This window comes from Lepisma saccharinum, chromosome 12 (assembly GCF_977018435.1).
Source record: "Lepisma saccharinum chromosome 12, izLepSacc3.1, whole genome shotgun sequence".
NCBI classification, from domain to species: Eukaryota; Metazoa; Arthropoda; class Insecta; order Zygentoma; family Lepismatidae; genus Lepisma; species Lepisma saccharinum.
The window spans coordinates 65,101,013-65,124,132 of record NC_139240.1 but is presented as its reverse complement, the minus strand read 5'-3'; the positions used below and the strand labels follow the sequence as shown (position 1 = coordinate 65,124,132).

Sequence of the window (23,120 nt, the reverse complement as noted above, 5' to 3'; positions counted from 1 at the left end):
CCCGTGAGCAACACTACAGCCAGGCAGACATCACATCCGGGCAGGTAGCCAGTTCAGCGCCAACTAACTGGATATCCAGTTCCGTGTGATTCGACCTTAACTATTTGTCTATTACTAGGTCATCACCGATGGCATGGTGGTACCGTTGTTGCCTTTTAATCAAGGGGTCACGGGTTCAATACCCGGTGGAGGCACCTAGTGGTTCGGATCCCACTTTAAACTGTAGGTCCAGTCCCGATTTTCCTTACAGAGCATAAAGTGGACTTAAAACACCAATTCAATCAAAGAGTCAATTTCTAGCTTGTTAGTGCGAAATCTTTGGAGTTTGCAATCAGTATACTTGAGGGGGGGCGAGGGTATGTTGATTTTGAGAAGAGGGGTAGCGATGAAAGATTTGTTTGTACGTACGAGCAAAAATTTTATGACGATTGCCCCCAACATGGCTGGAGGAGGACCTACAGTAAAAAATGGTAGTGACTACCTCCACATCGTTGTGCGCAAGGATGCATGAATGGCAGGAAGCGCCTGGGGTAACAGATGGTTGGCAGATTTAAGGTATTCGGACAGATTCGTTACGGACAACGTGTGATGAATTAGGATTTTCGAGGGAGAATCTTGCAGAATATAACTACCAAGAGCTTGCTAAAAAATCGAAGATATGTTGGAACATCGAGAAATATAGAGAAAATGAGAGAATGCTTAACCGATGAAAGAAATTACATGAAACTGAGATATGGATATGGACAGTCATAGAAAATAACTGTTTCCAGCAACACGCAAGCGACAAGCGACACGTGCTTGATTTCCCAGTTCCGTCACTATTTGCAGGGATTGCCGTGGCAATTTTTTTTTATCGAGATTGACAGACTGTTGTAAAATACCTCTTCTTCTCTTCGATCAACACTCATTTCAAGGGCCGGATTTTTATGTAGCCAAAACTTGCGAAATATGTAGATAAATCACCGAAATATGTAAAACTGTGTAACTATGTTAAAATATGTTATATTTTTCGTAGACTGCGGAAATTCTGTCAGGACCACTAATTAAACTGCTTGCCTGCAGTTTCAATTCACCTGCTCTGTTCTCCAGATGTGAGGCTAGGTTTTCCCAAATATTATGCAATCTTTGTGATAGGGATCACATAATTCCTGTTGAACTGCAAACAGTTGCTTGAGTTTTGAATCATCCTCTTTGCTAAAACTCATTCTTCCAAGAAATAAACACAAGTTGCACAATCGAGGAATACGAGAACCTACTTCTGGAACGCAAGATGTCGCTACAGGCTGGCTGACTGCTCCCAGAGGAGTTGTTGCAGTAGCCGCATGCGTTCTCTAGCGTTCGACGCACAAACGAAACCACTTCTAGTGAATCCATTTGACGTGTATGTGTGCAGCGACTGCACGCAGTCATCGCATGCGACCATCGCACAAACAAAACCGCAACGTTAGCATAAAGACACTGTAAATGTGTTATAAGAGAACTAAGCCTAACCTAATAACGAAGGCATGTCTTCCGCTATGACGTCAGAAGCCGAAGGTGCTATAGGCTTGTGCGATAAGTGAGAACTCCGCCACCGAGCATAACAGCTGCGATTTCGATAAGATAATAAATATTGCGATTTAAAACTTATATAAAATCTATAAGATCAAGTGATCCATCACGGTTAGTACACTCCCTACTCTTCGCCATCTGTGCACGCTCCGATCGGGAAAATCCCGAACTACAAACAACAGCGCCCACTCGAGATCTTCAGCTGTCTTCAGCTGGTGATTTTGCTCTTGTGATCTACAAGTTATGGACGTTTGCTCTTAATTATTTGTGTATTGCTGCCGTTTGATAGTGTGTGATGAACTCTTTTAGTTATTTAAACAGTGCCAGTAGGTACAGGAACACACACTGTACTTATTTTCGTTTAAGCCAATCGAGAACTCCTATACTCAAGTCTGAAATCTCTCAGTAAGTACCAGTACTTTATATGTCTTTGCAATTACGGCTGTATACAAACGCAAAGAAAGCTACATGGAAACAGTGGCGCATCGGAAGTGAGGCCATAGGCGGAACTTGGGGCACTTTTTTCCGCCCAAAATATTTAGGTTTATGAAAATTTACAAGTTAATGGTACTTTTGTTAACCACCTGGAACGTTGAGATGCAAAGTAACGAGAATTTTTTTTATGATTTTGCAAATTTAAAGGTTATTTATCAAAATGATCCTGGATGCTATTTGCATGGACTTGAAAATTTTTGATTCTGCTTCTCTAAAATTAAGCTCCAAGGTGGATTCTACCCCCCGAAAGTTAGGAACCAAGTTACGCGACTCGCAAAATTATGGTTATCATAACATCCCAAATATGAACTTTTTAGGTGTATATGAGGATGCGAAATCATAGAAGACTGGTGGGGGGTGGGAGGAAGATCTTATTCTACATCCCCACACACAAATATATAATATACATATTTATAATGTTATTAAATATAAAAGTAAATTACTAAATTTGAAAATGCATTATTATTAAATACATATAAAGGAAATAATTTGTTACTTTTATATAACTGGTTAATAAATTACTAAATATTTGTGTACCATATAGGCATAAGTTTTTGTTTAATTTCTGTTAATACAGGCACGTATCCAGAGGGGGGCTTAGGGGGCTCGAGCCCCCCCCGAAAGTTTTAGGTTTACACTAGATAAAATGAGGTTTTTGGTTTCTTGTGGTGTGAAATAAAATAATGTGACAATAATTTAAGGAGAGAAATAATTATCGAGGCAAGACAGAATGTTCGGTAACCCTGTTATTGACAGTAGCACGTATCCAAGATGGGCCACAGGGGGCTCGACCCTCTTCCCAGGAAATTTTTCAGTTTACGTTAGATAAAATTAGGTTTTTGGCTTCTTGAATAATGTGAAAATAATTTAAGGAGAGAAATAATTATCGAGGCAAGGCTGAGAATGTTTTATACCTCTGTTATTGTTAATAGCGCGTATACAAGGTGGGGATGAGGTGGCTCGAGCCCCCCCTCAGGAAATTTACACTAGGTAAAATTAGATTTTTGGCGTCTTGAATAATGTGAAGATAATAAATCTATAAATCTGAGAGAAATAATTATCGAGACATGACTGAGAGTGTTCTATAACCCTACTATTGTCAATAGCACGTATCCAAGGCGGGGTTGAGGTGGTTCGAGCCCCCTTCAGGAAATATTTCTGTTTGCACTAGATAAAATTAGGATTTTGGCTTCTTGAATAAGGTGATGATAATTTTGGAGAAATAATTATCGAGACAAGACGGAGAATGTTCTATAACCCTATTATTGTTAATAGCACGTATCCAAGGCGGGGTTGAGGTGGTTCGAGCCCCCCCCACCCAGGATTTTTTTTATTTTTCACTAGAAAAAATTAGGTTTTTGGCTTTTTGAATAATGTGACGATGATTTAAGGAGATAGACAATTATCAAGGAAAGACAGAGAAAGTTCTATAACCCTGTTGTTGATAATATTGCACGTAAACTTTTCTTGCGCTTTCGGTGTTGTCGCAGCGCACTTGAGCGCTATGTAGAGACTTGTCAGCATTTGGAAGCTGCACAACAAAGGTAGCGCCACATGTAGGGCGATTCGTTGTAGTTTCTAATCTCTGGAAGGCGGGAGAGGGTACGTTCTTGAATGAGAGGAGGAGTCAACTACTGGCAATATTAACGAATCGTTTTATCTGTGGAACGTTCTAGAATATAATGAGGATATAAATACGCGGATTCAATTTTTCGGTTCATCTCTACAAAGAATCGGTTAATGAGATTTCAGAGGTAAGTGTGACAATTCAAACAGTCGATTAGTGATCAGTCAGCGTCCTCTGGTTGGTTTATAAGATATAGTGATTCGAAAATCGTCTCTCTCTCTCTCTAAAGTGAATATTTCAGCAGTACCGGATATTGGAGTGGTTTATTAAAACAGAAATAAGCTGCATAGATCAACTGAAAATCAAAGTTTTGAGTGATGATTTAGTTTTGCCAGAACTAAATTTCGTATATGCAGTCCGAGAATTTCATGGTATAAAAAATACTTTTGTTTAAGCCTACTGGGTTCAAAAAACATTCAAACACTTAACTACCATAAAGAGACAGCCGAAAATTTTATGAATGTCGAGAAGAGAAAGCAAGATGTTGCATATGTAGACATTTTAGGCGGAAATTGCAGGCTCTATCAGAACCCGAATCAGGGCTCTACCAACTGAGCCAACTTCAACCGATTTTTCGTTAAAATGTCTACATAGTACACGTAAGGTGTTACCTGTATAGTGAACAAGCACAGAAATAGGAGAGAGAAGAAAACTGAGGAGCATTCCCACCGGTTGAGGAGAAATTTTTTCTTCTGTGTTCAACAAGAGCTACTACTTCAAGGTGACAATGACAGTGGCCTAATAAGGGAGATTTCACACCGTGTCGCCTGAAGATTAGGTTTGTGCGCCCTTTTGTGTCGCTACGGTGTGAAACGTTGCTGTTGATTGGCCCATTCCAGTCGACATGTATCGCGTGTCCCTTCGGTCTGAAACCTTCCTAAGTCTTGAAAATCCAAGTCACAAGGATGGAAAATTAGGGCCTTGTTAAGGTTAGGTGTGAAATCAGGCAGACGACAGCACCCTAAAGGATCATATCCAAACCTGCAGGAAGAACGCATCTTACTTCAATCTCCAATACGGAATGATAAAAACTTCTGGTGAGTTGATTTTATAAAATGTGTCCGAGATAAAGAGTGGCGTGCCCAGGATTTTCGGAAGGGAGAGGGGTTACGCATACTAATTTTGGTGGTCAGTCCTGATTTTGCCAATTTTTTCCCTGTCTTTGACGTTCTTCTTCTTCTTCCTTTTTTTTTTTTAAAAAAAAGGAATACTGGGTAAAAAGGGGTTATGACCTCACCAACCCTCCCTTGGGCACGTCACTGGAGATAAATGAATAAGCATTTGATCATACTGGGAAACGAAACATTAGATGTGTTGAAAACGGAAGGGTTTTCATTGTGCATTAATTGTTTCGTGATCCAGCTGTATTCGAGAAGACTTCCTTTGTTTTGTGCCGATATATGACAAGACAGCGGAAGCTATGACAGGCATTTTTGAACACTTGTGAGTGCTAAGGCCTGAATCTAAACAATTTGGTAGGTATCGGCTTTTATAAGAGCTGCAAACATGGGAGTACAAGCCACGTTAGTGGTGTTCAGGCTCGAATCAGAGCTACATATTTGAGAGCTGTCTGCGTCCAGTTCGCAGCCCACAATTTGAATCTCGCATTGTCGAGTGGATTGTCCATCCCGTGCATGTGTAACAGCTTCGTAAAAACACTCAAAGACACCATAGATGTTTTTATGCCTGATGAGAAGAAATGGACAAACACACGTACTGAGATGGTTCCGGCACACAATGTTAATGCATGGAAACAGAGGAGTCGAGTGGTAAAAAATGTTCCGATTTCACGTTCTCATTAAAATGACAGCCTTACAGTGGCGACGATTTAAGGGATAGTTGCTCCCCATTTTATTGCCTCAACATTATGGCCTCTCAATGTTAAGCCTTGTCTACCAAGAGAAAGTAAACTTTCCTTGCACCACCCTCTGCCCCCCCCCCGCCCCCGTTTTGGAACCCAATTGCCACCACTGGTCTTAAACATTTAATTGTGAGGTTCTTAATATACCCCTTAAAAAAATGGTGTTGAGCCCCCCCCCCCCCGAAAGGAATTCCTGGATACGTGCCTGTGTTAATATAATATAAATCAATTAAATTTCATAGTTATATTTGTCTTGCATTCTTGTTGTACTTTAATAGTGCCCTCCCTGTATATTGTTATTGAAAGAGAGAGAGAGAGAGAAAGCATTCAAAACTCATAATCACACTACTTCGTGTGTATTTTCGATATTATAATTACAAAAATATATTTGAAGTCAAAACTAATTACTTATCTTATGTTAGTATAACAAAAACTCTCCCCCTGGATTTTTTTGTTGCGGGTGGATTTTGAGGCCAAGAATTTTGGGGAGGAAATCCCCCCTATATCCCCAGGATTTCGCACTACATGTACACAATTTGCACATCACTAAATTAATTTCCATGAATTTAATGTTTTTTTTTTTGTACTGGAAAAAAATGTAGAGTGGCACACAGAACAATTTTCTGTGATTTGACGTAGTGCTCATATGTCCAACAATGGTTTCAACCATAGCCAGAATTTTATTTCGGGAGGGGGACTCATCCCTTATCAGCAGTCGCCAAATAAAGGTGAAAAAGTGTGTGGGAGTGTAGAATCTGTGAAGATATATTTTTCAGCATATTACAACTTTTTACAAAAGATGTTAATCCTGCTAAGTAAAATTAATTACCACTATCAGGATTTATCCACACTTGCCTAACACCCTCACAACAATTTCCTCAACACCCTGTAAAATTTATCACAGAGGCCAAATTTATGGCCACTTTGGCTTAAAATGTACCCTTACAATCCCTACATTTGTACACTCCCAAATGGAAAATTGTTGATACACTCCTGATCACTATACAATGACATATCTAGGAGAGGGTCCAGGGGAAACATTTACCAAGAATAATATTAAATAATGTTGTTTAACCGATGGTTATAAATTTCCTCTGAATGTATTGGCAAGAATTATATTGGGATCCTATGGTTTCGAATGACATTACAAAGAATATTTATGCACACTACTACTCATAATAATATGCATAAAATATTAATCAGAAACTTTACTTTTCTCCAACTGCATCTCACATCATTTTTGTTATTCAATAAATATACAATTCTTAATCTCTTTGACATTAATTTCATTGCCAGGGCACTTGTTTTTATATAAATTATTCCGATCTTAACTACAGGTAAGCTACATAATGGATATGCGCTGTTACATCTATTCTTATACGGCCTTTTTACCTATTCATATAATAATAATATAATATTAATTTATATATTGTGATTAGTATTAATTTTATTTAATATAATTCTTTTAATTTAAGCATTATTATTATTATTATTGAGAATTGGTTCGGACCTCCCCTGAAACATATTTCTAAATACTGTCTGTAGCTAGGTGCCAGCCACTATACACTATTTAAATTAGATAATTGTTGGATTTAGGGAGGCTTCGGCCGCCTCCCCCCCCCCCTGGACACATCTATGTCCAACTTTGTGGGTGGGGGAGGTAGAGAATGTGTATACCCCGCCCCCATAGTCATTCCTTCCATTGAGAATTTTTGCCTTAAATGGATGGAGAAACATACAGTGGGATATGTACATATCATTGGTAAACTTTCTCTTTGAGCGTAACCAAGATGAGTTTTGGGGGCTGAAGCTCTCCCATAGTAGTGAAGATATTAGAAAAAATTAGTGTAGGGGCAAAGGAGTGCACAATCAAGTATTTCATCAGTCACAGTCAACCACGAAATTCGTGTTTAGGCGAGGGTCCAGGGGGCCGGACCCCCTCGAAAGAGTTATTAAAATGGAATAATGAAAATAGGCTATACTTGTTTAGCATTTGTTGTATAACCGAGGGTTATTCGAACTTATTGGAAGGCAAGGATTACATTGGGATCATACGGTTTTGAAGAACAATACCAAAGATTCATGCTTTTTCACTACTATTTATTATAATATGCATAAAATATTAACTTTTCGCCAACTGAATATAATATCCTCTTTTGTTATCCAATAAATATCCAATTCTTCATCAATTTGGAATTAATTTGATTCCAAGGGCTCTTGTTTTTATACAAATTATGCTAATTTTAACTTCGGTTAAGCTAGATAATTTTTAATAATTGTCTCATGAATTTAACACTCTACCAACCCGATGTCATACTGTCTTCCACGTAGTACGCCGAGGACTGCATTCAGCAGACTAAGGAGACTATGGCGTCTGGATTCACAGCCAGTACAATCCTACGTGGAGCTTTTTTGTGGTTTTCTGATCTGCCCATGTGTGTTTGTGATTGTCCCTTCGTCTGCTTATTCATCCTCATCTTCGCGATTAGCCAAAAGTGGAAGAAATACGAAGTTAAATACAACAAATAAATCAAATTAATTAGTGTAATATGTCGTTCAACTAATAAAGTATGGGCTATGATAAATTTCTTCTTAATTTAAAGGGATAATATAAAGTATCCCCTGTACAGTCACGGACACTTCTGTGTTAAAAGAATTCCATTAACTTTCAATGGAATCGTTACAACTCAGAAGTGTCCATGACTGTACAAATCAAAGTACATACTGGGCAATTGAAGGGCATCAGGGAAGAGACACATAAATGAGAGAAGTAGGGACGCCATATCAAGATTCTCACAGGAAAGATAGATTGATTGAGTTGGAAGTTTAAGTCCACTTTATGCACAGTAAGGCTAATCGGGACTGGACCTACAGTTTAAAGTGTGATCGAAAGACAGGAATGATAGCCAAGAGGCTTTACAACAGGTGACAACATCGGTTTCTTTCGCTATTTTTTTCTAGACTGGAGGACTGGAGGGGATGGAGAGAATTTTAATCAGAAGATTTGGTGAACGGATTACCCGTGCACACAGATGTGTCTTTTAAAACACAGAGTCCTCCCCGATGGCGCAGATGTGTGATTGAAATGAAACACCCTCCCTTGCCCGGGAAGACAAATGCTACCACTACCTAAATAGAGGCGGCAAAATCTCCCTCGGACAAGCGAAATAGCGTTACGGTCCAGGTTAAGTTCGTGTGTAGGAACCGGTGACCAACAGTGCATAGTGATAAGCCATATCGAATAAAAACAAAGACATGTGTACTTTCAAATTACCACCTCTTTACCTGTAGCCGGGAAGCGGCTAGCTGCATACCTGAAAATCACGGGTAGCGACATACATACGAAAATGATATAGCCCAAAATTAACATGAAAATAAAAAGTATATTCTATTCATAACCAACAAAAATGGAATCATTACAGGTCCCCACACTTGCACTCTCACATTCTCTCTCAGATTCAAACCTCATGGGGTCATCGACACAAGAAATTATACATGACATGTACAGGTTTTATGACAAGCCCTAATTATTGCATTCTCAATTAATTTTATCTTACTTTTTGTCTAATCAGGTCATTTGTGATTTTGCTCCAGTGCTATTTAAATCCTAGCCAGCCCTTACTTAAGTTCACCTTTTGTTTTTAAAAAAGAAACTAGTCGGCGCGGTGACCATACATTACTTGACCAGTATAAACAAAGGCGTCTCAACGGCAATTACATTCACGTGGGCGGACGTTTTCCTTTTACAAGACCTCACGTGGTTCCAAACATAACAAATAACCTCCGTTGAGTGACGCAAACATGTACTCTCTAGCAGGCGGGACTTAAACACTTCGCCGCGACGAGCAATTCACATTACCAGGCAAATACTTTAACAAATAATCACATATGCGACCGGACATAGCTAGCAGCGACACAGCGCTGACACATAAAAATGAACAAACCTCAAGTGGAATATGCAATTAAGCGGGCGGCGCTTTACTCTAATAGTACGCACTTTAAACAAATACAAAGGAGCACAAACAACAATGAATTTAAGATCAAAAAAAAAATATCACAAGGAATAAGAAAAATTGGCCTGAGACGGATAGATTACAAATGACAAGCGCGACGGGAGTTTGATGTAAAATTTCGAGTTGAGTGGGCGTTTTCCAAATGTCGACGAATTTCAAGGGCGTTCTCTAAATCAATCGGGCCGTCACGTGTTAAGGTTCACACAGATGAATACTTTACCATCTCTCAGCTCCCGGGGTGCATCCAGGCGTCTTTATGGGCGATTGAAACACATAGTATCCACGCGAAAGGTTCCTTTGGTCGCGACGATGAAGATGCGAGAAGGATTCAAACACCTAGTTTCCCGGCTCCTCTTCCTCTCGGGATCGGTGGATCTCCGTGGAATGGCGCGGTTCGGACGTCGCATCTGAGCGGTCGTTGTAGGCGTCGTCGGGGCGTCAACATCTCTCTCTACATCTCTCTGTCGCGGCTGGTAGGCGTCGTCGGCGTCGTCGGAGCGTCAACATCTCTCCCTACATCTCTCTGTCGCGGCTGGTAGGCGTCGTCGGGGCGTCAACATCTCTCTCTACGTCTCTCTGTCGCGGCTGGTAAGCGTCGTCGGGACGTCAACGTGGCGGATGGTAGGCATCGTCGGCGTATCAATAGGGCGGCGTTCGACGTTCTCTCTCTCTCCATGGCGGCGGATAGGCATCGTCGGCGTAGCTTCTTCTGACATCAGGCGAATCGACGTAACGCCCTCATCTCTCTTCTCCCTCTAGCCCGCCATAGTTTCCGGTGTTCCTCGTTTCTCAAAAATTATAAATGGCGTAAGGTAATCACGGAACGGTTTCGCTTCAACTTCCCCCAGCGGTTGAGGTAGGCGCACTCGTGTAGACTTACTGCCTATCACACACACTGGTGTTCGCACAACACAACAAAGTCCACTGTACACGAAAGGTAGCACGAAGGTGCTCTCGTTCCAAGAATCGCGGCAAAACTGTATATGGAGAGGTAGCACGGAGCTTCTCTCGCTACAAGGATCGCGGTAAGACTGTGTGTCGAAAAACCATGTCCTTCGTTTTATTTAGATTTTGAAAAACGACGCTATGCGCACGTTGGAGTGACGCTTCCGAAGGGGTCAGTCCACTTTGCTCTATTGTCTCCAAACTAGGACGTACCGTGTCCGAAGTTGACTTGTGCGGATTAAGCTTCCGCCTGGCTGTCGCCCATAGCTCAATTGCAATCGCTGTCCACAAACTGATCAATTAGAACCGATTTGATCTGGCGTCCGTAATTGTCGCTTGATCGTGACGAAACTCCACATATCCGTCCTTGCACACATGCCGCTGCGCTGGTATAAGTTTCACATGAATCTGACCGATGGAAACCGAGATATTTAAATGTTTGTCATTACGGTCGAATTTCCTAAGCTTTAGACGCATAGCGTGACCCTTCAGGTGCTCACCCTTAACACAAGCTAATGTCTCGTTCCTCCCGTCGGCTTGGCAAAAATCAAATATGTAATCTTACAAATTAAAACACTTAACACTTTGAATCAACACGTCTTTTTACCGCTACATACATGAATAATAATGATAATAATAATGACGGTAAATCTGACTGTCATAACCTCGCACCTCTCCTTCTTCCAAGGATTTCGTAAGCGTGAAAAATTCGCTCTACACAGGGACAGAATTTTTTGGTTACAAATCCTTGAACACTCTGTATATAAAAATTGGCAAACAAATATATGAACACCCTGTATATAAAAATTTACTCTATGCACTGCACTGACACTGTGACCTTTCAGTTACATAACATATATAATAACACCCTGAATATAAACATAACACGAAGAGTATGTACACAAAACAAGAACAAGATGTGAGCATTTACGTGTCAGCTCGCATTCTTACGTCGCTCTCTCTTTCGTATCTGGGCGAACCGTGTCTCGAATTTGGCCTGTTCGTGTCTCTCGCTGGGCTCCATGGGATTCTTGCTCCACGGCGTCCTGCATCTGTTCGATCTGACTCCGGGCTGACCGATCTGCTATGCGCGTTGCGCCGATCAAATCCATCCCGGACTTGGCCGTTCTGAAAAAAGCCGTCGTTTCTTCTCGGCGACGCACGAGTCGGACCTCCACGCCGTCTCCTGCCTCTGAACGGGCGTCTTCGTTGCGGTGAAGGTGGATCTTGTAGCTGGCGGTTCCATTCAGCCCCTGGAGCGTGGTGGTTGCTCGGGGGTGGTGACGTAGCGTCTTCTCTTCGAAGGGGGCGGGGCGTTTCTGGAGCTCGCTGGTCGCTTTCGCCGTTCGAGCAAGTGGCGACGTCGGCTGCCGGTGGTGATGTCACTCGGGTCTCCCGCGACGATTGTGAAGTGCCGCTGCTAGTTATGCTCAGTTCACGCACTTTCATCTCGAGGTCCTCAATCGGTTCGGAATTCCCTTCGGCTTTAACTGAAATTTCCCGCACATGTCGCCCCAGGGAGTCTATGCCACGGTCACATGTCGCTTCCAGCTGCACGCATTGTCGGGCCATCTGCTGCATACCTTCCTCCTGGTCGCGCACGCTCTGAGACAGTGTTGCCATCTGGTCCTCTTGCCGCTCGGTCCGCACGTTGATTTCGGCGATTTTGGCTTCGACACGGGATTCGCATTCCTGTACCCGAGTGACGAGTTCCTGCGTAATCGCCTCCCCGGAAGTACGGATGGTCTCCTGGAGGCGGTCTTCCGTCACTTGCATCTGGGTGCTGATGACCTCTATCTTGGCTTCCAGCGAGGCTTCGATTCCGCTTCGCGTGACTTCCATCATTGATTCTAGCGAAGCCTCAATTCCGCTTCTCATGGCTTCCATCTTGGATTCTATCCGCAGTAGTATCTCGATGATCTGTCGGGAGCTGGTACCACTGAGGCTAGCTGCTTCGTTGACCCGTTCTGCACCTCCCGGAGAAACCTGTTGCGCGCTGACCTCATTGGCTTGCCCCCCGCTGTTCGGTAGACTGGTTTCTTCAAGCGGACTTAACGGGACATCGCACCGGGGGCAAACGAGGCTAGCTGTGCCGACATTTTCACTTTCTGGGAACTCCTCGCTGCAGACATCGCAAATCACCCTTACGTCACTCATGTTTAAGTTCTCGATGCGGCGGTTGCGCAATTTCATGAAATCAAATATTCAACCCTCGGTCGATTCTCAATGCTCGCTGACAAGCGTAAACGTGAGCGCTCACAATATATACCAATATTTATATTTAAACAATTCACAAACGAAAAAAGATAAGGGCGGTCGATTCCCCTTTTGCCAGAACTCAACTTAACGCCTAATGCCATATGCCAAACAAAAATTTTAAAATGCCTAACGCCTTAAGTAGCTGCCCTATTGCCTTAACAAAATAAACGCCTAATATCTCAATTACCACCTCACGTAAAAAATAAAACAATAAAATCTCACAATGAAACACAGTTACATGACACCAAAATACGCCTGACGTAGCCCTTACAAAAACGACATATGCACCTGCACTGAGGGTGCTTTCGATTTAAAATATACCGGTCCCTTGTGTTCGCGGCGCCAAAATATGTATGAACACCTGCACTGATGATGCTTTCGATTTAAAAAAAACCGGTCCCCTGTTCGCCGCGCCAAAAACATGTGTGATTGAAATGAAACACCCTCCCTTGCCCGGGAAGACAAATGCTACCACTACCTAAATAGAGGCGGCAAAATCTCCCTCGGACAAGCGAAATAGCGTTACGGTCCAGGTTAAGTTCGTGTGTAGGAACCGGTGACCAACAGTGCATAGTGATAAGCCATATCGAATAAAAACAAAGACATGTGTACTTTCAAATTACCACCTCTTTACCTGTAGCCGGGAAGCGGCTAGCTGCATACCTGAAAATCACGGGTAGCGACATACATACGAAAATGATATAGCCCAAAATTAACATGAAAATAAAAAGTATATTCTATTCATAACCAACAAAAATGGAATCATTACAGGTCCCCACACTTGCACTCTCACATTCTCTCTCAGATTCAAACCTCATGGGGTCATCGACACAAGAAATTATACATGACATGTACAGGTTTTATGACAAGCCCTAATTATTGCATTCTCAATTAATTTTATCTTACTTTTTGTCTAATCAGGTCATTTGTGATTTTGCTCCAGTGCTATTTAAATCCTAGCCAGCCCTTACTTAAGTTCACCTTTTGTTTTTAAAAAAGAAACTAGTCGGCGCGGTGACCATACATTACTTGACCAGTATAAACAAAGGCGTCTCAACGGCAATTACATTCACGTGGGCGGACGTTTTCCTTTTACAAGACCTCACGTGGTTCCAAACATAACAAATAACCTCCGTTGAGTGACGCAAACATGTACTCTCTAGCAGGCGGGACTTAAACACTTCGCCGCGACGAGCAATTCACATTACCAGGCAAATACTTTAACAAATAATCACATATGCGACCGGACATAGCTAGCAGCGACACAGCGCTGACACATAAAAATGAACAAACCTCAAGTGGAATATGCAATTAAGCGGGCGGCGCTTTACTCTAATAGTACGCACTTTAAACAAATACAAAGGAGCACAAACAACAATGAATTTAAGATCAAAAAAAAAATATCACAAGGAATAAGAAAAATTGGCCTGAGACGGATAGATTACAAATGACAAGCGCGACGGGAGTTTGATGTAAAATTTCGAGTTGAGTGGGCGTTTTCCAAATGTCGACGAATTTCAAGGGCGTTCTCTAAATCAATCGGGCCGTCACGTGTTAAGGTTCACACAGATGAATACTTTACCATCTCTCAGCTCCCGGGGTGCATCCAGGCGTCTTTATGGGCGATTGAAACACATAGTATCCACGCGAAAGGTTCCTTTGGTCGCGACGATGAAGATGCGAGAAGGATTCAAACACCTAGTTTCCCGGCTCCTCTTCCTCTCGGGATCGGTGGATCTCCGTGGAATGGCGCGGTTCGGACGTCGCATCTGAGCGGTCGTTGTAGGCGTCGTCGGGGCGTCAACATCTCTCTCTACATCTCTCTGTCGCGGCTGGTAGGCGTCGTCGGCGTCGTCGGAGCGTCAACATCTCTCCCTACATCTCTCTGTCGCGGCTGGTAGGCGTCGTCGGGGCGTCAACATCTCTCTCTACGTCTCTCTGTCGCGGCTGGTAAGCGTCGTCGGGACGTCAACGTGGCGGATGGTAGGCATCGTCGGCGTATCAATAGGGCGGCGTTCGACGTTCTCTCTCTCTCCATGGCGGCGGATAGGCATCGTCGGCGTAGCTTCTTCTGACATCAGGCGAATCGACGTAACGCCCTCATCTCTCTTCTCCCTCTAGCCCGCCATAGTTTCCGGTGTTCCTCGTTTCTCAAAAATTATAAATGGCGTAAGGTAATCACGGAACGGTTTCGCTTCAACTTCCCCCAGCGGTTGAGGTAGGCGCACTCGTGTAGACTTACTGCCTATCACACACACTGGTGTTCGCACAACACAACAAAGTCCACTGTACACGAAAGGTAGCACGAAGGTGCTCTCGTTCCAAGAATCGCGGCAAAACTGTATATGGAGAGGTAGCACGGAGCTTCTCTCGCTACAAGGATCGCGGTAAGACTGTGTGTCGAAAAACCATGTCCTTCGTTTTATTTAGATTTTGAAAAACGACGCTATGCGCACGTTGGAGTGACGCTTCCGAAGGGGTCAGTCCACTTTGCTCTATTGTCTCCAAACTAGGACGTACCGTGTCCGAAGTTGACTTGTGCGGATTAAGCTTCCGCCTGGCTGTCGCCCATAGCTCAATTGCAATCGCTGTCCACAAACTGATCAATTAGAACCGATTTGATCTGGCGTCCGTAATTGTCGCTTGATCGTGACGAAACTCCACATATCCGTCCTTGCACACATGCCGCTGCGCTGGTATAAGTTTCACATGAATCTGACCGATGGAAACCGAGATATTTAAATGTTTGTCATTACGGTCGAATTTCCTAAGCTTTAGACGCATAGCGTGACCCTTCAGGTGCTCACCCTTAACACAAGCTAATGTCTCGTTCCTCCCGTCGGCTTGGCAAAAATCAAATATGTAATCTTACAAATTAAAACACTTAACACTTTGAATCAACACGTCTTTTTACCGCTACATACATGAATAATAATGATAATAATAATGACGGTAAATCTGACTGTCATACAGATTCCCTCCGAAATCCGGATTCCCTCCGATATCCGGATTCCCTCCGAAATTCGGATTCTCCGTTTTTTACTATCCGGATTCCGGATTTGGCCGTCCCTAGTTTGGATCCCACTTTAAAAGTGTAGGCCCAGTCCCGATTAGCCTATATGTGCATAAAGTGGACTTAGAAACAACAAATGAAATCAAATCATTTAGTGGTGTAAGGCACTTTCTGCCGCCCCCCCTCCAAACTTACGTAGAGGGACAGATATTATATATATTAACATATATAAAATATTGCTTATGCCAACCTTGCCCTCCCAAAATTTATTGAAAGTTGGCGCCTTTGGTAGCGGACACTACTGTCAGATTAACAATTATGGATTCCCGAGGTTGGACTCTAAGTAAAAATGAACCACTAGATCTACATAAAAACGAGTTACGTAAAAAAATTAGCTTATTGAATTCTACGTTAAGATATAGTAACCATTTTTTTTTCAAAGTGTGTATTCGATATTTTATCGTCGTGAGAACAAAACTGTTTGTTGAATGTGGCGACAACGCTCGCAGTGACAGCCCGCAGTTTCCACGGGTATCTGAACGTGTGGTGTTGCCACGTTCAACACACATCTTTAATCCGTTGAATAAAAATCCGTATAAAGTCGGTTTCGCAATGTGAATTGACAATGAGAAAAGGAGCTGCAAGGAGGTTCCAAACAAGACCAAGATTGTATTTGTAGAACTACTCAATACTAAGAAAAAGTTTTTTCACGAAATTGATAAGAGATTTGTTTTGGGCCGATTAAAGAAAATGAAAATTAAGAATTGTATTTTAAACCTTTCTACCTGCACTGTATTTAAATTTCATCACGATCGGACCACAAGTTTTTTTTTATTTTGTAGAATTTCAAAGAGATTGGTCGTTTGGAAAACACAAAAACAACACTTTTTTTTTGTTTTGACGACTATAAAAAATCGAAGGCATATTAGAAGAAAAAATGGTTACCACAGCTTAACGCAGAATTGAATAAGATACATTCTGCTGCAACTCGTTATTATGTAGGTCTACTGGTTAATTTTTAATTAGAGTCCAAACTCTGGTATCCATAATTTTTCATCCGACACGACAGTTTATACGGAGTAGAGCCAAACAATCCGAGTAGATGCTGAGAAATAGCTTGCTAGAGCTCACGATCTTGCAACGTTCATTGTGCATTGTTGCCTAGTGCAATCGTAAACGGTATTTTTTTTTTCTACTTCCGAGTTTCATTAAAACGCTTAACACGCACAACAATCACAGATTCGATACAACGATAAGTGATTTTATTCTAAAATCAGACGGCTGCCACCCAGTTTATTTAAGTACTAACGTATTTGACGTATTCGTTCAAATTGTAACGTTTAACTATACTGAACGCAACTCCAACTGGCGGCTGGGAAACAGCGAATCAGCGATCAGTTGAATTTTCTTCGACTGAAATCGGGCATTTTCGAGTCACAAGGTACCGAACATTGTTCGCGGGACGAAACAAATTAGTGTTGGCAGGGCCGGATTAAGGTGGGTGCTATTGATGCTGCAGCATTAGGCCCATTCCTGAAATAGGCCCAGATGGAAACAGACGAGAATTTTCCGAAATTTGGAGCCCCAATTTCGGACGCCTAGACACAGCGTTACTTATTATACAGTTACTATTATTCTTTGCGTTGTGACGTAACTATAACGTCGTTGTGTTTATTGTTCAGCGAAGATTTCAACTTAATGCTATCAATTTTACGTTAAACAGTTTACTTAGTAATTTAGCTGCGTTTTTTGCAATATCTTGGCGATTGTTGCCACTTTATTATTGTTCGGTAAGTGCGACGTAGTAAATTTTTCACCTTGAAAGTTAGTTGTACAGAAAAAAATCGATGGTATTTCATTGTTTCAACATCAGGCCCAATTTCGTCTAAATCCGGTCCTGAGTGTTGGGTCCACTATGTTGCCAAACGTACTGGAAAGAGCGAGAGAGTCTTCTCGGTCAACGATATTGCCAGCACCAGAAGTCAGCGGGGTGTTAATGGTAGAACTGCACATGTCGTCCTACACGAGGGAGTATCACACGCAAATAGACAACTTGCAAAAACAGAAGTACGCTTGGCAACGTTGCTTCGGGAGAGCGATGTGGACCCCTTCAGCTCTTATTTCACAACTGAGTTTGTTGACACCCATTGAGCCACCCCCCCCCCCCCCCCGAAGACGATTGGGTGACAGAAATGGCCAGAAATAGCTGTCAAGGTCAGCCGCCAGTTGGAGTTGCGTTCAGTATAGAATTTAAAGCCGCATAAAAACAGTGTTGCAGTTTTATTGCCCACAAAAAGTAGCCTTTTCCATCTATTTTTTCTCGCTTCTATTTATTGCATATAGATAAATAGGCGGTTGCCTATTTCGCTACGTCTCTATTGTGAAATTGTAACATTAAGAATTATTGTGTGTAAATTTGATATGATTTGGTCCCAATCCATCACAAAGTGATCTTACCACTTAAAAAGTAGTCCAAATACTATTTAAACAACATTAAACTTAAGCTTTAGTTTTAACTTAGTGCGGGACACTAAATAGTTACTAATTTGTTATTTACATGTCCTTGAATGTCATTAAGAATACAGATTAACAAAGAGAAGTGGAAAATGTGATAAAGGTTGTCTTTTTACATTAAGACCTGAGTGTATAAGCAATGCTCACTACATTTGTAATTTTCACAAATAAATTTGGTTATTATTAAAATTTATGAGTTGAGGAGGTTTCTTTTCCCCTCTGATATTGTTCACTTAAAGTATTAGGTGAGTAATATGGTATTAAATGGAGTTAATTAATGAGGTGTTCACATAGGTCACACCCGGAACTTTTCTAAAAATTAATAACAGTAAAAATAAAAATGTTTTCGTTGGAATAAAAGAGATGAGATGGAAGGTTACAATCTACATTCCCCCCCCAAAATTATGGTGGATAAAAAAGTTGTAAAAATTCAGTTTTCAAGATGTATGGTGGTAGGTGAAGCTTTTACCGCCGTGTGAGTCACACCCAGAACTCCCGTTATTCTTGAATTGCTCCAAAACAACGTTGTTCACAGAGCTCCCTCTTTAGGACAGTAACAATGTCATCATTCTGAATACTATAATTATGCTATGGACGAGCTCAATGTCTTTCAATTTAGATTTGAAGTGTGTGATTGTCACACTCGGAACTCATGGATTGGCCCTTTGATTTTTGTTATTTAACATCGCTTTTCTGCTATTCTTTGACTAATCGAAAGGTTGAGAATGAGTGATTACAAGATGAAATTGTTGATGGGATAATCAAAAAGGCCATGCGAGGATTCGAACCCGGGACTCCTGTCCTCGTAGCGGAGACCGGTACTATTGTGTGTAAAGTCACATATATCGTTGAGTTAAAATTATATTACTTTTCTCTTTTCTTATAGGAATTTGTGCCTTAGTGCTGGCGCTCATCAGGATGTTGGTTTGTAACTGGCATCATTGTCTTCTGGTACATGTTGCTTCCGTGAAACCCAGAAAGCTACCAAACAGGTGTGACAGGAAAGCAGTGTTAGTGTGGTGTGGTGAAGGCACTTGTTCCGCAGATACGGTTCAGGAGCTCAGCTACTAAAGTTACCACATAGTGCAATAACTTCTGGAATCGGTCTTGGGTGACAGTCCTGACTTGTCCAGAGTATTTGAAACAAAGTTTGACTTTCGAAACACAAGGTATATATCCCAATCAAACAACTAATAATGGAGAAAACAAAAATGCTTCCACGGAGAAGAAAGAAGACGTCCAAGGTACCAAAGGTACAAATCAAGCCTGCAATGTGTGACTATAGTGTATCAAATAAAAAACCGAATCAACTGTTGAAGAGGAGAAGTCCACAGAAGAACCCAGAGAGGAGTCAGAAGATAGAGTACAAAGACAACCTAGGATGGATCTCAAAAGAGAAGAAGCATTACCGGATACCAGATATTATGAACCCCGAGATGCCATTTCCCAGGCACACAATACATCGCAATATTTCACAGGGAGCGATAATTCTAACTTGTTCTAAGACTAAGTTAAGAATATGGCCAGAAAACCATGGTATTTATGATTTCTTTGAGGGTTGTATTCTTATGGATAGTCCACCAGAACTGAAGAGTTGCCAAGGCAAGATAGAGAAGATGAAGAAGACTAAGAAGAAGAAGAAGAAGAAGAATGAAAAGAAGGACACTCAAGATTGTATTCCTGAGGTCAGTCAGGAGAATGAGGATGAGATACCTTGGATCAGACCTAAGACAAGATTGGAAACCCTACTTGAAAATGGTCTTTTGAACCGCAGTGTTGGTAAACGTTATGCTAGAGGTCGTCACAAAAAAACATACCAAAGTAGCAATAAAACGCCATCTTCGAAGAAAAAAGAAGTATAGAGGTATGTACAACGTTTTGAACACAGGTGCTCGAAATCATGCCAGAACTCTTTTCAACGAAAAGTTGCGAGAATATGTGGCAATGTTTAGTGGAGTAAAAAGAAAACTTTACCAACTGAAAAGGAATACCAATATAGATATATACAATACCGAAGCTCTGTCTGGGAAAGCACTGTCTTGTGTGACATTGGCTGGTTATTGTGGGAAAGTCAGCAAAGTAACCTCCGACGACGAGGGCTGTATAGAGTTCGCATACCGAAGAACAATTCTGGAAGTTTTATTTAAACCCAGTCAAGTGTACGGAACAAGAAGATCTCTGACTGTAGGAACCTTTGTCCACTTTGATGCTACTTTTCGTTGCCATGCTTTATATTCACAAAGGGTTACGATTGTGGCCAATGCTGTGTGGTTGGGAAAGAGACCCAAATCACTTGTTACGGACAAGACATCTGCTGTATATTCTGCATCAAATGGAGAGCACAACTTCAGTCGGACAACGAAAGAATTCGCCGATGATCATAAACAGCGATGGAGAAAAGAAGTAAAGTACTACAAGAACAAGAACCAATCATGTTAAGTGGCAAAAGCAACAATTAAATACAGTGGTAACTATTGGGTGTCAAAACTGGGGGTGGACAAGGTAAGGTTTAGCATTGTAATGGTCGAATTAACCATTACTGGTTTTGGTAATATGTTAATTAATTGCTGGCCAGCTAGAAGGTGTAGGGGTAATTAATATGTTTCCATGTGTGTACTTTTATGGTATTATTGCATGTAAGTGTATGTGCTTAATGGATTGTGATATTTACTGGATATTCCCCTGTTTTTTAGCTTCCCGGTTGGGGGGAGCTGTCTTTCAAAACACCCTTGCTGTGGAATTTTCCAGTGCTACGGGGTAAACATCCACGGACTCCAACCCCGACTATAAAAAAGGCCAGTTGGGCTTAACAAAAAACAGTTTTTTCCCCAACTTCTAGACGACGTGGAACTTTTCCTCTAGTTTTGTCCACTTATGGTGGCTAGACTGATGATAAGAATGTAGCATTTGGTGTAAGCCAACCCCTGTTGCTGTCCCAAAGTCCCCTTTAGAAAAGCTTTGATTATTTAGATATTTCCCTATTGAAATTGATGCCCAAAAGAAAAGAGTAAAGGCCTAAGGAAACTCATTGTAATGAACGGAATATCGTTTAAACTGAGGGTAGGCCCGCAGAGATAGTTATGCTAACTCTGCTGTAAAGGAAGTGCCGATGGTGTAAGCCATAGGTGCCCAATTTTGTTGATTTGGTCAATGCACACATGGAAGCGGTATGTAAATATGTATATAAAACGTATAATAAACCCATGTAATCAATCCTCCAAGATAATGTTATGATTTGCTAAATTGAACTTCCTGAGCAATAGTTGTTTAAACTGCTGTTTACCAGTTTAAACTGCTGTTGTTTAAACTGCTGTTTACCAGTTCTTTATTCATTTTCTGTACATGTGTAACGAACCTAGGGACTAAAAATATAAATGTTATTCGAAATCCCCCTTCGTAATTCCGGCGTTAATATAATCTGCTCGCGAGACACCCAGGGTGAGGTGTGGAAAGAGAGAGATTTGAAAGTATTAAAGCAGGGAAGTAATTCAGAGGGCCGGATATAAACAAGGGAGTGGGGGGCCGCTTTCGCAGCATTAGGAGATCATAGTGGGCAACCGCCCCCTAATCGCTGCTACTGATATATATATATATATATATATATATATATATATATATATATATATATATATATATATATATATATTCGCATCTAAAGCCCGGTCGACCAAAGAACAAACTTCAAGAAACCCAGAATTTTCGCCTCCAGATGTGGGAGTTTCAAGCGGGGGAAAAGCGGTGGTACCACACGCCTGATTTTTTTTGTCCAGTCGTAAAATGCACCCTTCGCTTCTGGTTCAGGGAGAGGCAGGGAATCGGATACCATTTGTTTGCTACCGTTACGCTTACCCGCGCCTTGGCCTTGTTGAGAATGCCTTTGCCATCCGTTTCGAAAACTATTGGTGTCAGGCGTAAGTTAGGCAAAGCAGAATACCACAAGAATTTCCCCTCACGACAACTGGACCAAGCCGATTTCAAAGGTTCATGTGACCCTCCCTCGCTTTTAACATAAAAGACAAACATAGACAACATTCAAATTTGAAGTTGGTTCTGTGGTCGATCGGGCTTTAAGTAATGGTAGTGTAATCTTAACAGACGTCGTCCTTTTTCCTGGACATGTGTGACTGTTTTCAAATTGTAAAATGTATAATCACTTCTTGTGTAAAAGAAAAAGACAGAAATGTTATAGCATACTGTTTTGTTGCGTAGCAACCAGTTGTAAGAAACAAGTGAAAAGAGATAGCAAGAAAGTTTGTGAGTAGTTCGAATCACTTCGAATCGAGCATAAACTAATATATATAATGTAACAAGTATATTCACCAGAGAACGGTGTTGTGATTTTGAACTATTTACATTACTCTTATTTCATAATTTGCTGTGAAGTAGAATAGTGATTTCCTGAGCATAAAGTAAAATACTAGCGCATGTTTTACATTTTTAATCTAAAAACAAAAAGTTGCTGACCAAGGCAGTTTATTAAGATAAAAACACTTAACACGTAACGTTTCGACCCTGTATCAGGGTCTTCCTCAGACGAAGAGTTAAGTGTTTTTATCTTAATAAACTGCCTTGGTCAGCAACTTTTTGTTTTTAATATGGAAACAAGGCTTAATTATATTACAATTTTTAATCTAGAACAAAAAACATGTTTTAGACACAGTGGTTCCAAAATTTATTCATTTCACGGCGCCCTTAGTGTTTCAAGATTTTACCGTGGCGTCCAAGTCAGAATGTAGGCCTAACACTTGCAACGCTCAGTTAGTGTGCTTAGGTTGTTTGTGTTAAGTCAAAAAATAAACATATTTCAAATTAAGAAACATTTTATATGTAAGAAGTACTAAA

At 41.3% G+C, this 23,120-nt stretch overlaps 2 protein-coding genes across 2 annotated transcripts in view; one reads left to right on the top strand and one right to left on the bottom strand.

Annotated features, from left to right (window-relative positions):
• Nucleotides 1–23,120, bottom strand: part of LOC145996175 (poly(ADP-ribose) glycohydrolase-like) — a 135,146-nt gene that overhangs the window by 69,847 nt on the left and 42,179 nt on the right. The gene's annotated exons all lie outside the window — the stretch shown is intronic.
• On the top strand, nucleotides 1,787–21,536 carry LOC145996176 (uncharacterized). Its single transcript, XM_083132529.1, has 2 exons — nucleotides 1,787–1,956; nucleotides 19,165–21,536. Exon 2 carries the CDS (start codon nucleotides 19,475–19,477, stop codon nucleotides 20,138–20,140), a length of 666 nt encoding a protein of 221 aa, XP_082988655.1. The 5' UTR covers nucleotides 1,787–1,956; nucleotides 19,165–19,474; the 3' UTR covers nucleotides 20,141–21,536.